The 14547-nt window shown below is 43.8% G+C and overlaps 1 protein-coding gene across 1 annotated transcript in view; it reads right to left on the bottom strand.

Moving 5' to 3' along the window:
- Positions 1–8761: 8761 nt before the first annotated feature.
- The window catches only part of LLGL2 (LLGL scribble cell polarity complex component 2), a 34141-nt gene continuing 28355 nt past the window's right edge, over positions 8762–14547 (bottom strand). Inside the window, exons 19-26 of the mRNA XM_084273634.1 lie at positions 14115–14281; positions 13124–13388; positions 12302–12452; positions 11637–11674; positions 11091–11138; positions 10524–10566; positions 9735–9796; positions 8762–9450 (exon numbers count right to left, since the gene is read on the bottom strand). Coding sequence (XP_084129760.1) covers positions 9443–9450; positions 9735–9796; positions 10524–10566; positions 11091–11138; positions 11637–11674; positions 12302–12452; positions 13124–13388; positions 14115–14281 — 782 coding nt within the window. The 3' untranslated portion in view covers positions 8762–9442. The remainder of the gene's footprint in view (positions 9451–9734; positions 9797–10523; positions 10567–11090; positions 11139–11636; positions 11675–12301; positions 12453–13123; positions 13389–14114; positions 14282–14547) is intronic.

Genomic DNA, 14547 nt, shown 5'->3' with positions numbered 1-14547 from the left:
GTTTTACTTTCCCAGTTTCCCTGCCCTTCGCTCCTCTGATTAGACACAAAGAGCTGAGAAGGCAGTGCTGGCTATAGGTAAGGAGCTGGGAAGTATATTGTCTTTGTGAGTTACGTGTTACCCAGGGTTACCAGTACCAAGGGGAATTTCCAGCTGGCCAGCTCCTCTGACTTAAAAGGCCTTTTGCCTTGAAGAAACTGCTTTGACTGGGGAGACAAATTTTGGCCTCTCACTGTTTCAAACTGGTAAGGCCTCTGCTCCTTTCTTCCACCTAATTTAAGATGAGCTAGAATGTCTCCAAGGTCCTCTTCCCCAGCAATAACCTAAGCAAGCCAAATAAAATATTCATGACTGCAAGAAGAAACCAAAACAATTAAGTTACATAGGTTTGAAAACAGCCTCCTTGAATATTTCAGGAGCACTTTGTTGCCCAATTGTCTGCCATTCAATGAGGCTGGATGATCCTGTTACACTGGAAGCCAGTGTCCCATGGCCTCTACTCAGAGGTCAGCCAAAACAGCAGATCAACACACTCAACAGATGCTATTACACCCTTCTGGAGGGATGGACTTTCTCTGGGTCTGAGCAGAAAGACCCTGCTGTATGCTAAGACACAGCTCAGGCTTCCTCCTTTTAACCCCTAACCCACCTCTGTAGTTAGTGTCTAAACAGAGCGAACTGAAGATACAAGGCCAGGCAATCAAGTACTTTGATCTTCCTGATTTCATAAGTCCACCAGTTATTCACTGCTGTTAATGAGAAGAGCAAGAACTGGTGGTGGCTACAAAGATGAAGGGACTAGAGCATCTCTCTTAGGAGGAAAGGCTGAGAGACCTGGGTCTGTTTAGCCTGGAGAAGACTGAGAGGGGATCTGGTCAATACTTACAAATCTGTAAAGGATGGATGTCAAGAGGAAGGGGCCAGATTCTTCTCAGTGGTGCCCAGTGGCAGGTCAGTGGGCACAAACTGGACCACAGGAAGTTCCATCTCAATACAAGGAAAACTTCTTTGCTCTGCAGTGGCAGAGAACTGGGACAGGCTGCCCAGAGAGGTTGTGGAGTCTCCTTCTCTGGAGTCATTCAAAACCCACCTGGAGACAAATTGGTGCAACAAGCTTCAGGTGATTCTGCTTTGGCAGGGGGGGTCAGACTGCATGATCTCCATTGGTCCCTTCCAACCCCTGCTGTTGTGTGAATCTGTGATCTCTGGCCTGATATAGAAACCAGCAAACAGGACCCTAAGTCATTCTACTGCATCTTCGCTGCTGTTACATGTTGTGCTAGCTAGAGTATAACTAAAGAGAATGTGATCTTTCTGCTTCTATCAGGCTTTCTTTTTACTGGGTGCACTAAGGCGCCTGGGTGGCCTCAAATAAGGAGCAGTCCTGGCTCCCTTCCCCCCTTTTCTGCACAGCTGGGAATGATGCATTTGCTATGGAACTTATTTGAGCCACTGAAATCCCCTGGATTTGAACTGGTTTTCAAACAAATTATACACGAACACAAGAGACTTTCCAGTGGTGCCTACTGCTCTGGTGTGTGGCTGCCCAGAGGGGCTGTTCTCCCATGAAAAATTACTTCTCCACAGAAGATGTCATAGCCCCCAAAATATAAATCATAGGATCAAAGAGGAAAGCTAAGATTGTCCAGACTGAAATGACTACACACAGGTATCTGAAAGGCCCCAGCAGATACTAACAAGCTTGCAGAGGTAAAGGTAGAAGGAATCATGCAGCTAGTGGTGAGGTTTCATATTACAGCTAAAATGTCTTTATGACTGCTCTCTGAAAGGGGCTGCTCCTTCTTTCTAGTGCCTTCTATATTCTTCAACTGTTTCCTCACCCCAGTTCTGGTGTTCACCTTGGAGCAATTTGACCTTACTGGTTAGTTGAGCTAATGGTGAGCTTCCTCTTAAATGAGTAGGCCCACTTACCTGCAATTGCTCTTGCTAGTTATTCCCTTACTCCAGATTGCAAGGCATTGGTGCAGTTGACTGATGAAGAAAATTTTAACATAGTTAAAAATAAAGTTGAAAAGCATAAATATGTACTAGGAAAAGAAAGGAAGCAGGAACAAGTGGGCAGAACAACTCTTAGCAGCAACACCACAGATGTGAAACTTTTAGGACTCTTAAAATCTGGGAGGGAAAAAGGAAAGGAGCAGAGGGAGGTTAAAATACCAAGAAAAAGGTTTGGTTTTGAACCTTTGACAGATGATCTGTCAAAAGCAAATTACAGCGGAACAACAGAAACTTTAGTGTGATATTTGACTATTCATTCTTTTTGTGCCTTGTTGTACTGTCTTTACAGTTTTGCAAGCACAGGCACTCTTACTATGCTTAGCTACTAAAAATCTGGGGCAACCTTGGAGTGGTTTGCCTAGCCAGGTATTAGAAGACATACTGAAAGACTCAAGGGGATTGCCTCCAAAACTTGTCACTTATTTTGTAGGATGTTGAACATTTTCTCCCATCTAATATTAACAAGCCTGTCAGTGCCTTGCACTCTGTTCCACTGCAGCTAATTAATTTCCTGTAGATAGATCCCGATTCATTTTACGAGAGGTCTCATCTCTCCCTCTGCACAGGGGGTATCTTCATAATAAATACCTCTCAATAGACACCCCTTTTACAAGGAAATGGTTTATAGAATTTGAGTCCCTTACGTGCTGCATTCATTCTAATGGGAAGTTGCCTTTCTGTGCATAAGCACTTCTAAGACAAGCACATCAGTGAGCAACTTAATGTGCTGAACCAAGTCTGTTCAACCTTATGAAACTAAGATCACAGCTACTATCTGCTGCTTCTCATCAAAGAACATCTACCAGTGTTAATGGCACCTGGCTCCCATGCTATTAAATTAACAAGGCACATGGAGCTCTGGTACATTCATTCATGACTGTGCAAGCTACTGAGAAATCAGTATTTTTTGTGTGCACTAAAAAAAATTGCTAGATGAAGACCTTACCTTCAAACAGGGTTTTCTAAACATTTAACAAACAAACCTCTAAGTAACAACTGAAAGGGCACAGAGAACAGTAGGGAAGAATCTGCTTACACATCATTAAACGGAGTTGAAACAGAGGAGAGATTTCCATCCAACACAAAGTTAGTGTTTGAAAATGCAATGCACTTCAGAGAGATGACATATTATTTCACTTTGAAATTCTTATATCCCACTTGCCATAGTCAAAACAAGCTGGTAAAGGATGGACCCTGAGTGCTGCATGACAGAAGTCCTAAAGACCAGACTCTCAGACGGCTCTTAGTAAAGGTTTCTTTCTGTGCTTCTCAAGCCTTTAGGACTGAGACATTGCCACCTGCTGTAGAGTCTCCATCAAGTCAACTAAGCATAAAATTAAATCAGTCTTGTTTTAAAGGTTAATTCCACAGTACGTGACTACTATTTGGTGCTTAAATTTTATTATTTCATAAAACTGTGCCTCGTGGGCCTAACTTGAACAGAAATTCCTTGAGATGGATTTTTTAAAAAATCTTCATTACTGTTAAGATTCAAAATGTTTTCCTATAATGAAATATCATCAAGTCTGAACTGTGAGCAAACTGTCACAGCAGTGACAGCATCAAGCGGATTGAGGGCTATCATACCTCCTGTGGTCACAAGCCTGCATTTCATCTGTTCTTGTCTGTCAGAATAAAGACAGGAGGATGTACTTGTCTGTACAACCACCGCACCTCTTCCAAATCCAATAATCTTCAGACTTCAGAGTTTGGAATAAAGCTCCCTCAGCAATAGTTTTAACTGCTTTCAAGTCAATATACCACCTAAGCTAGCACATTCTCCTTAAATAACACAGCCTTTACTTGAACCTGCCATTTTCTCTGCTTCCTTGGACTCCCCTCCATCAGGACTTGAGCTGTAACATCTGACTTTGGGGTGGTATTCAGTAGCTCAGAGATGTCCGTGTGTAGCAGATTTATGTGGGTTTTTTTAGGAGCTCAGCCTGTTTTTCTAGGGCTCAACACAGCAATCTGATAAAGCTATGTTCCCTTCAAGGAAGGAGAGTGTGAGCAGAATCCAAACTTCATTTATGAAGTCCCTGCCCTGAGCACAAGCAGAGAATAGGAGAATGACTTTAAGCAAACGAACTACATTCAGAGTCTCTTTAGGAATAAACACGTAGTATACAGACTCATTTGCTGCAGGAGCATGCAGGAAGAAACGATCCATATCTTTGAAGGGGAAGAGTCAATAACAGGCTGGGCTCTGCCCATGGATTTACAGGTCCTTCCTACCTAGGTGACTCTCCCTGACTGCTGTCAGCATGTGTTTAGGACCATTCATCTTAAAGAGAGCCTCCTTGCCAAAAAAAACATTTTAAAATATAACTTAGGTCTAGGCACAAAAGCTGTACCACGAAGAGCTAGAGAGCAGCAGTCTCTTTGGTTTAGCTGGGGAAGAGGTGTACAGTGGCATCAGCCACACAAAGTACCTTTTTAGCTTCTTTCCTCTTCACTGAAACAGGCCAAAAAAGTACAAGGAGCCTTCCAGCTTTCCTGTCTTTGTTGTGTTCCCAGCAACTCTCCTCCTGCCATCCTCACAGTTCAGTCAACATTTATAAAAAGTACATCTTCAAAAGATTCAAGAGGAAAACAAGGAGCTTGTTTACACAACAGTTTCATTGTAAGAAAACCAGTCCCATTGCAGTGTATAACTACCCCCTGCACCAGAGCAGTTTCTTTTTCTGCTCAGAGCTGGTGGTGGAAGAGACCACTCACCGAGCTTCCCATTTCCCACCTTTGCTCTTTGTAGCTTTCACAGCCCTGTGTTGGGCAGCAAAAGGAGAGGTTGCTGCTGCAAAGGCCCTAGGAACAGCATTGTTTGATCCCTGCTGAGCAGGGATGGACATCGGGGCCCAGTTTGAGGACAAAGTACCAAGCAGGTGAAGTATTTTACACATTTACACCTTACTCAAAAGGTATTCAGTGGTGGCAGCATCTGGACCTCAGCCAGTACACTTCAGGGACAAAGATGCTTCTTCCTGGGACAGCCTTGGACTCCTGCAGCCCTTGTCTCCACTATCTCAAGAAAGAAACTTTTCCCTGGTATACCTCTGGAGGCAGCAGTGTCAGGGCTGACACACGGAGCCGCCTGACAGGAGCGGCCATGGCAGGCAGCACCCTGGGCGCCTCCGGGAGGCAGGCGAAAGGGCGGGAAAAGGGCGGGAAGAGGCTCCGCGCAAAGAGGGCAGCAGGGAGCAGGACGGAACGCACTCAAAGTGAAGCTTTTTTTCTTTTAAAGCACCGCCAGACCTCCTTACCTCGTGACTGTCACGGTTTGGAAGCGAAGAAAGAGAGGGCTGAGAGCCTGCAACAGCTGTGGGGACAGGTTCAGGCCTTTCACTCTGGAACCACAACAATACAGAGGCTGTAGTGAGAGGAAGCATAAAAAACAATGAAGTCTCACGTCTCAGGAGGCTGTGGCACACCTTAGCCTATGCAGTCTTGCAGCTACCTGCAGCCAAAGATGACCACTTGCACTTAAGAGCATTTACTTCAGTTGTTTACTTCCCACACTGTAGGGAAAACTAACTAAAAAAATAAACTAGTTAAGTGGAGAAAGCAAACCCCTTTCCCTGTAACCATTTATCATCATCCGAGAGCTTGCAATGGCCAGCAGTTGCCACCTCAGACTACACATCTCCGCAGGCACTGGATGAAGAAAAGGCCCTTCCTCAACCAGAAACCACTACTGAGGCATGTTTCACAAAGGACTCAGCATGAGAAGGACCATTTCTACCCAAACATTTGAAATAAATTAAATCAACATAAAGTTTTCTAGTCCTCTTGTAAATGGTGTCTAATATGGAAAGCTCATCAAACACTCCTTCATTATGTTGGAGGAAGAGGCTGATGTATAAATAATCTAAGCACTTGGGATTTATGGCTGTTAGTGAAGGCACTGGGATTTCTGTAACCAAGGGCTGTGCTGGCAATTCAAGGAATCTTTCTTCTACACCTGACTTACCTCAGTGAATAAGCTACAGTTGCAACACAGCCTGGACCTTTGCTGGAGAGAGATTACAAAATCAAATAACACGGTTTAGCAAGGACTGTCAGGCTTTAGAAGAAAACTGCCACTTTGGTCTTCGTCATTCTCCAGCCATGGCAATTCAACACCAGATCCCATGTCTTTTATTAAAGACATCCCAATTCACAAGGCCACACAGGCAGTGATGTGCTTTGCAGGCCGAATTAAGGATTACAGTCCAGGCATGCATTTATTCTAGCTGCAATAGATACAAGCCATATTCTAAGAAACAGACCAATTAAACTGTAAAAGAATTTCATTCTCACTAACCAGACATGCCCCAGGCCTTATGACTAAGATGAAAAGTACTTTTCCTTCCAACATAATGTTTTTATAATAGAATTGTTGGATGAATTCAGCAAATATTCAGTTGCTAAACATCTGAGGAAAGCTTGCATTACTATTAAAAAGAAAAAGCCTCAGGCCAAGCTTTTGTAGGACTAGAGAATTTTGGCATCAAATATGCAACCCTGAAAGAGTTCACATTACAAGCAAGCATTTAACCTAAAATTCAGGCCACTATAACGCAGCATCTCACATTAGGTACCTCATACGTGTATTCAGATGTGGAGAAACTGGACTGTTTTTTTAGTTGTGATGCAAGACTTACCTTTCTGCAGACCCATTTTTCTGCAAAGAGAGATGTGATGCCAGTATAGCTGTAAGAAAGGGTTTTTTTCAAGCAGCCAGTTCTCCCAGCAGCTCGGCTCCTGCCATGAAGGGTCACTGCACCGTGCCAGACCCCAATGAGACTGCATAAAGCAGAAGGGGAGAACGCTGCCAAAGTCTGACTGGCAATAATGTTAACAAGGGCCAATGAGCCCTCGGAGTGCTTCCAAGCATTAAGCATTACCTCTTGGAGACAGCAAGTTTCTATTAGATTCCAGACAAGAGGAGTTCAAGTGGAAAGTAGAGGTAGGCACAAACCTCAAGGAGTTTGGCAGCAGCTGAATTCTCTGATCAGAAAAAGGCTATTATTATTACTGTCAGCTGATGGGCAGACCAAGGGTAAGGGCAAGGCTCAGAAAGCAAGTCCTGAAAGGGAGAGATGCAGAGGGATTTTTTCCCATTACATTCAAAAGCCACTTACATTCATTGAAGACTTCATCCTTCATGAACACCTTATCCCATCACTGATTTACTTGCTAGTGGTTTTCTGACAGCACCAAAAAAATACATTCTAGTTCTGAACATCAGGAGCCTTCCATCCACTTCTGCTCAGCTTAGAATATAATTGAAAGCACAACATATGAGTTCCAGTCTTCCCCTGATTTCCCCCCTTTGCTATTTCTCCTGTATTTCTGGCACAGCAGCTCTAAAAGGATTCTTAATGCCTCTGATCACAACAATAAGTCAAGCAGCTTACTCCAGGGAATCCTTCAGCTGTAGATTTCAAAGCACTGCTAGGAAAAAATTCTGCCATGTATCAGCACACATCCTAAACTATCCAATCCCATTAATAGCCTGGCTTGTGCTTCCAGCAAAATAAGAAGCAGCCTAGATAAAGGGTTTGGTTTGGAGTTTTTTTAGGTCTAAATTAAGGTGTATGAATTATGATAGCATTTTTTGACTTGTCTAACTCCTTCATTGGACCTATTAGATTTTCCAAGTTATGTGGGTGAAAAATGGGAGAAGTTAAGTTGCTTCTGCCCTTTCAAAGCAGGACTATGTCACTTATCTCAGCCTGACAGCAAATGAAATACTCAGAACAAGCATTAGAAACAGTCTGCCTGCAAGGAACAGGGAAGAAGCAGCTGGTCACCAAGCTGATGCACATACACAGGATCACACCAGCTCACAAGCTGCTGACTAAACCATAACTTCCTGCAAATTTGCAGCACCAGTACCCAGCACAAGAGGTGGAAAAAAGCAGGCCATCTTTCTGTTCGCTTCAACCCCACAGCAATAGAAACAAGGAAATAATGAAGCTAGTAGAAACAAGGAACTGGAAACTAGTTTGTCAGACCATGTGAGTAGGAGAGAAGGCTAAAGCCTCATTAGCAATAAATTAGGTCTCAAAGGAGATAGTAATACTTCAAGGAGGAAGAGTGCCTGAAACTTTCCAACCATATTCTTCTGCAGAATAAAAGCTGCCACAGGAAATAAAAAGGATTCCTCTGCCTTGCTGAAGGCAATAAAGGCAGAGCTCAAAGCAAGAGGGCTCACAAGGAGGTTTCCAAAGCATGCCAACGATGACAGCTCAGCACCTAGTCTGGAAGGATTTACTTCTCTTACAGTCCTACATGCAAGTTACCGAAGAGATACTAGAAAATACACTGTTCTTTTTTCTTAGCTGGAAAAGAAGAAAGTAGTGTTAGATCAGGGACAAAGGAACCAAAGAGTTTAAGGAGGAACAGGCTGCTCTACGCATTGTTTCAGCAGTTTCAATTCAAAAATCCATTGGCTGACTAGTGGTGCAGCATTGCCAGATCAACTGTTTCTCCCTTCAGTGTGTTATCACCTAAGCTATTTAAGGACAAGCGAGCAGATGACCTTCTGAGGACTAACAGTGCATCGTGTTTCCAGGGCAGTGATGCAGTTTGCATGCCACGTGTCTTCTCCAAATCACCACCTTGTTTAGCAAAACAACTTAATCTCCAGGAGCTGCTCTTTGCCTCTACATCTTGGAGAGGGACAGCTTCATCTTCTTCAAGGGGTAAGTGGCCTGTTGCCACTGCTGATGGAAAGAATAGATAGGAGCCCAGACAAAGATCACAAAAGGGAATTCAGCATTTTATTTCCAAAACAGAGCAATGCAGTGTTGAAACAAAAAATCAAGTTCAATTAGTTTTCCCTCTGATTTGAATGGCTACAAAAATAGATTCTACCCAAATCCATAAAGCCAGTTAACAGTACCATAACAAACAGAAACCAAAATTACTCATTCAGGTACCATATACAGCAGTCACAAGAATCTATCATATATTATTTAGTGTTTCTTTTTTAAAAAGTAAATTTCTAAAATGTTTCTGTTAAAACTGAAATACCCATATGATTCTTAAAAATTGTACAAAAAATTTTAAACCAGTTGGAGGTAACAGTGTGCGTTTATTAAAATCCTGCACCAAGGCAGTAACATTTATAATTTAAAACCCAGCCCAGTAGAAAAGAGAAATGTGCAAACTTTTAAAAAAAGTCAGATGTACTCAGAGGCTTGTGGTGCATCAGACCTGGTGATCCACTTCTGTCCTAATGCAAGGCGGGCTCCAAGAGGAGATGTCTCTAATGAGGCACTAAAAGGGGAGGCAGAGGCAGGCGTGCACACGCGTGCACATTGCAGCTCAGCAGCCTGCCATGCAGGGAGCAGTGGTGCCCTCTCCCCAAGGACGGTTTGCCCAATCAGTAGTGTTATGGCACTCAATCCGACATCAGGAAGTCCTTGACGAATTCTGGTCAATCTGCTTTGGGATAAAAGAATGCAAAAGCCATTTTAGAAGATACAGATGAAAGCTAATGAGAGCTGATGAGTTGTTACGCAGGACCCTAAATGATATAGTGTATTTACTCGTGTGATACATCAGATACTGACTAGTGCTAGTACATCCCTCAGCCAGCAGATTCCCATCTTTAAAATTCAGATCTGATTTTTGCACTATCACAAACCATTTAAATCAGATGAATTTTATAAACAAACTTGATTCTACTTCTGCTTCACTGGGGCTGAAATATCCTTCGCCTCACCTACCTCCTCCATTACTTAGTCCATGTCCTACCGGACTTCTTGCCAAATTTCTTTCTGCATAGCTCCTGCAATGACACAAGGAAAGATTCATTATTGCAATGCAGTATCATCCCATCTGCTCCCAGCTGCTGACAGAAGACCAGGATTAGGTAGTGTCCAGAGGAAGTGCACAGAGCAGAGCATGTCAGGCAGTCACTTATCCTTACACACCAGCAGTTACCAATCCCACCAAGCTTCCTGCATCCGTTGCAAACAGTAGTCCTTTGTCTACACTTCCGTAGCCCCTGTCACCTCAACATCAGTATTCTAGGGAGACAAGATAAAGCCCCGCGCCCATGGTGGTAGCTTAGCTCTATTGTATAGACAGAATGGGAGCAGAGATACTGAACACTTCCAAGTGACAGTGTCAAGCCAGGATTAACACTCCAGAGTCCCATCCTCGACCAACTAAGCCCATGTGGCCTGCCCTTAGATCAGTATGGGTTGACACAAATAGAAACCTGTATGCGAATACTCAGAGTCCTGTTCCTTTGGGATGTGGGAATGTGATCTCTCCTGCTTTTCGGAGAGAAAGAGACAAAGCATTATTCATAAAAAATGCCAAGGGACAACATATGAAAGAGAACCTGTCTGTCTCTTACTATTGCCCTTTAGCAGTTTGTGGGACACACACACGACCAGACTCCAGCAGATGGATCCCTGCCATCACGTTGGGCATCCCCCTGCTTTCAACTAGAAATGCCCTCCCTTGCCAGCCCCCCCCATTAGGAGCAGCAGTTGGTTGATACTCACCCTCTGCCCCCCTCCAGAGTACACTGGATCTCCTTCAGGACTTCTGGAAAGCAGAGGGTTAAAAGGCAGTGAGTCAAACCAGTGGAGATCTGCTTTCAGGTAGCAGCCTAACCACATTCCAGCTGTCCCTGAACAGCCCTTAAAACCTGCCTCCCACAACACAGAGGTCAGACCTCATAATATCGCTGCCTCTTCAACAGCACTAGGATTTACTGAACAGGCTGGCATAAAGGACTGAGGCAGTCATTTGCCAGAGGAAACTTTGCCAGTCCCAGCGTACCAGAGCCCCAAAGGAACAGTCTGTTCCAGCTGTCATTTTACACAAGTCCTATTGGAAAGTAAAGATCCTTCTTTTACCACTGAAGTGAATGCAGCTATGTGGAACAACCCCTGCTTGAGGGCATGACTATCTCTCCAACCCCCACCACTTCTACTGATATTCCTAACAGTCTCTGTGCAATTGCAGATGCCTTGGAACTGAGCACTGGAACCCACAAAATTCCCAGCGGCCTCCTTCTCCCACACAAAAAGGGCCTGTCCTGTCAGTAAGCAAGACTTCACACTCACTTTCGTCATTGAGTAAGGCATGTTCCATCAGCCTCCCAGTCTTCCTTTCTAATTAAAAAAAAAAAAAAAGAAAGAGAGATAGTAGGAAAACAGCTGTTACCTAGCAATATTTTCCCCTTTTCATGAACGATGTGGTTTTGGAAACCCACAACGGAACTGGATTCTTACCCCCAAACTTTTAAGTACCTATTGACTTCACTGAACGCTTTACAACTAATCCTTAAAGCCTCTCTCATACCAAATTGTATTTTCCAGCAATACTAGTTTGGCTAACAGATGACGTCATCTGTAATTTCAGACCTTATCTTCCCACAGTCTCTTCCTTCCAGCAGAAACTACATTCTAACCTTTCAAAGCGATCTTTAGCCACATGCAACTTACTTCAACACTAGCAACTACTGTGTCCAGGCAGGTCACAGCATTTCACTTGTATCACTCCTTACTTCCCCCTTTCTTAGGTGGAAAGTATCAACTGCAGCAATACCAAAGACGCTTCAGGGTTTACTTGTCACCATGCTACACGTAGTACAATTATTGTTTGCTTACCATCTTCCCCAGAGTCACCCAAACTCCTTCCTGATCCCCTAGAAAAGGAAAGGAGGTAGAAAAATCACTGACTCTGAGGCACAGCGCTGCAGAGAATTTATATATACACTTGGGAACTCCAAAAAACTCCAGTGCATGCTAACCATCATTTGCTGAGCAAGAGTGTAGGAAGGATTTTGTCACATGCTGGTGATGCAGAACATTCCTACACTTTTGGAATAAAATTCCTACAGGATCTCCATCAGTGTCAGATCTACTGTTATTTGCTGATGTTCTGAGAGGAGCAGGACTGGATTTCCCTTCACAGAGCAACAGTTCAGCCTCATCAGTAACACAGCCTCTGAAGTATGCATGAGTCAGATGGCAGTCAGACACATCATTAGGGAACAAGTAAAGTATGCCAGAGCTTACAGCTTATGTCTGTCTTAGAGATACCAATTCCCAATGTTTCAACTACTTTTTTCCCCACCAGCTGTACTGCAAGTAGGAAAACCATCAGGGAGAAGGTTACATTTCCTCATGACAATCCATCCAGGAAAGTTTTTAACAAAGGAGGTTTTTTTTAAGATTACATTCTTTATAAAGTACAAAACTGCATTGGGAACAGTTGAGTACATCTCACTACTCAAGACACAGTCAGCATGCAAGAGTTTTATAGACTTTACCTGGATTTTCTTGTAGCATTCTCCATGCCAGACCTGTGTACATGATTGTTGCTTGTAACTTCTGGCATGTCCACAATGCACCGAGGCTCCACTAACCATTTGGTAGAAAGGGAAAACCTCTCAAACTCCGATGGTGAGATCAGATAGAAACCTACAGATGATTGGGAATGAGACGATTCAAAAAAGCACAGACCTATGTGGTTTTTTATGTATCTAAATTTTTTTCTGCCTCATCTATGTTTGGCAGAAAAAGTTTGTGTTTCCTCCTATCTAAATCCGGAGGAATCATTGGGGAAAAATATTACCCCAGTTGCCCAAGGATTGGCTTGCCTAGAGGCTGGGCAATTTAAGATTATGCTGAGAGATAAGTGCATTGTCCTGTGCTGACACTTGGGAAAAGCAGCATAGGAAGATGTGAAAACAACTCTGCAAAGCAGCAGTCCACCTTCAGCAGCCAGGATTTTGCAATTTAATTGTTGAGCTGCAGGCACATACAGGAGGCACAATTTCCCCAGTGCCTGTTGGATAAGAGAGCCTGTTTTCTTGACTCCACGCAAGAGGAGGGCAGCCAGATAGAAGCTACCTATGGGGCTCATGCAGCCTGTTAGCCAAAATCCACTGTATTAACAATAATAGAATGAAATCACTTTTGCTTCTCTTAATTCACATGTTGGCAACTGGTACCAGCCAGAAACATAGAGTGGACATATTAATGTAATATTCACATTACATGTATACACAGCCTATGCAGGGATTTCAGAGCCCTTTTTTCCCTTGTCTCAAATAGACAGAGGTAGATGATTTGTGAGCAGCACACCTTACCTTGGCCATACTTGGTGAAGACACAGGATGCAATGCCACTCACATCCTCTTTGCGGATGCAAGGGTAGCGGATCTGTAACTTGAGGAAGGGCAGTGAGATGATCTGAATGTCTCCCAGGTTAGTCAGAACAGCCAGGTCATTTTCACTGTAATCGTCAGTCTTGCAGCTGCCAAAGTTTGCAACCGTCACCTTTCGTACCCTACAGCCTTCCAGAGCCGTCAGCTTGAGCTTCAGCTTGGAGCTAACCTTGGGTAACGTGAATACCTGTCAACAGAAACAAGAGACACATTTCTCTCCTGCACAATGGCAGCAGCCGCACCCCAGGACATCTGCTGCTCCCTCCTAGAACAATGTTCTCATTCACAGTGAAAACACCCAGGTGTAACACCGGTCAACCCAGGCCCCTGCTCATGGCACAAGTAGTGATCATTCACAGTCAGTGCTAGAATCTCTTTCTGTTCTGACATTAAGCAGTTTCACCCTTCAGGCTGCAAACTGTGTTTCTCCCTTCGGTCCTTCAAAACCCCTTCATATTCTGCTACAAAATGCAGGAGGAGAACAGGCTTTACACTGTGTGCTCTTCTGCGTTAAAAAGCCAGGGCCAGCCTACAGCAAGCTCCATGAAGTCTACTCTTCTATGCTGGCTAGTTGGAGGGCAAAACAAGAGGCTTTTTAGTTGCTTCAGAGAAATGCCTACCAATTCCTGCTTCTGTACCAACCACAGAAAAAGCTTTTTCCCAACATCAGAAGCAGCCTTTCCCAGAGAGCACAATGTACTACAGGAATGAAATTTCTATGTTCAGCATGGGCATTGCTATGCTGAATACCCAATTTGTCAGCACACACCTGATTCATTGACTGCAAACAGGAATGCTGTCCCAGGCATTATTCAGGCACAAAGGAATAAGCACTTCCAAGTGATCTTTCCATTGAGCACTGCTCTAGCAGATTTTATGTGCAGTCCACGTGCACCTCCTGGGTTATACTTACCTTAAACTGCTCTTCAGACACCACCAAGAGCTGATGGCTGCCTTGCATATCAGGACTCTTAGAAAGGTCATGTGCTACTTCTAAAGGTTCTGGAAGGGGAGTGCTGCGTCCATCCAAGACGAGTATACCCACAACAGGAGCCCTGTGCATCAGTTGAATCTCTTTGGCTAGACAAGCAAGATAAGGAAGAAAATAAACAAACAAAAAACAAACAGGTGTCTAGTCAGAGACACAGCGTTAGTACCTCTATGCATCCTCTCAGAGCTGGAGACTTACACAATGTGGCTACAGAAATCTTGCCTAAAAAGGCTGATTAGTTAAAGGGTGTCTGGACTTAACTGGTTCATGTTAAACAGGAACTATAATTACATAGATAGCGGGTCCAGCCATGAGAATAAAGGTACATGTGCACTGAGGCTTGATGGTAAGTGTC

The sequence above is a fragment of the Gallinula chloropus genome, assembly GCF_964237585.1.
Source record: "Gallinula chloropus genome assembly, chromosome: 20".
NCBI lineage: Eukaryota > Metazoa > Chordata > Aves > Gruiformes > Rallidae > Gallinula > Gallinula chloropus.
Note: the sequence above shows the minus strand (reverse complement) of the source record. Positions and strands in the feature narration are given on the sequence as shown.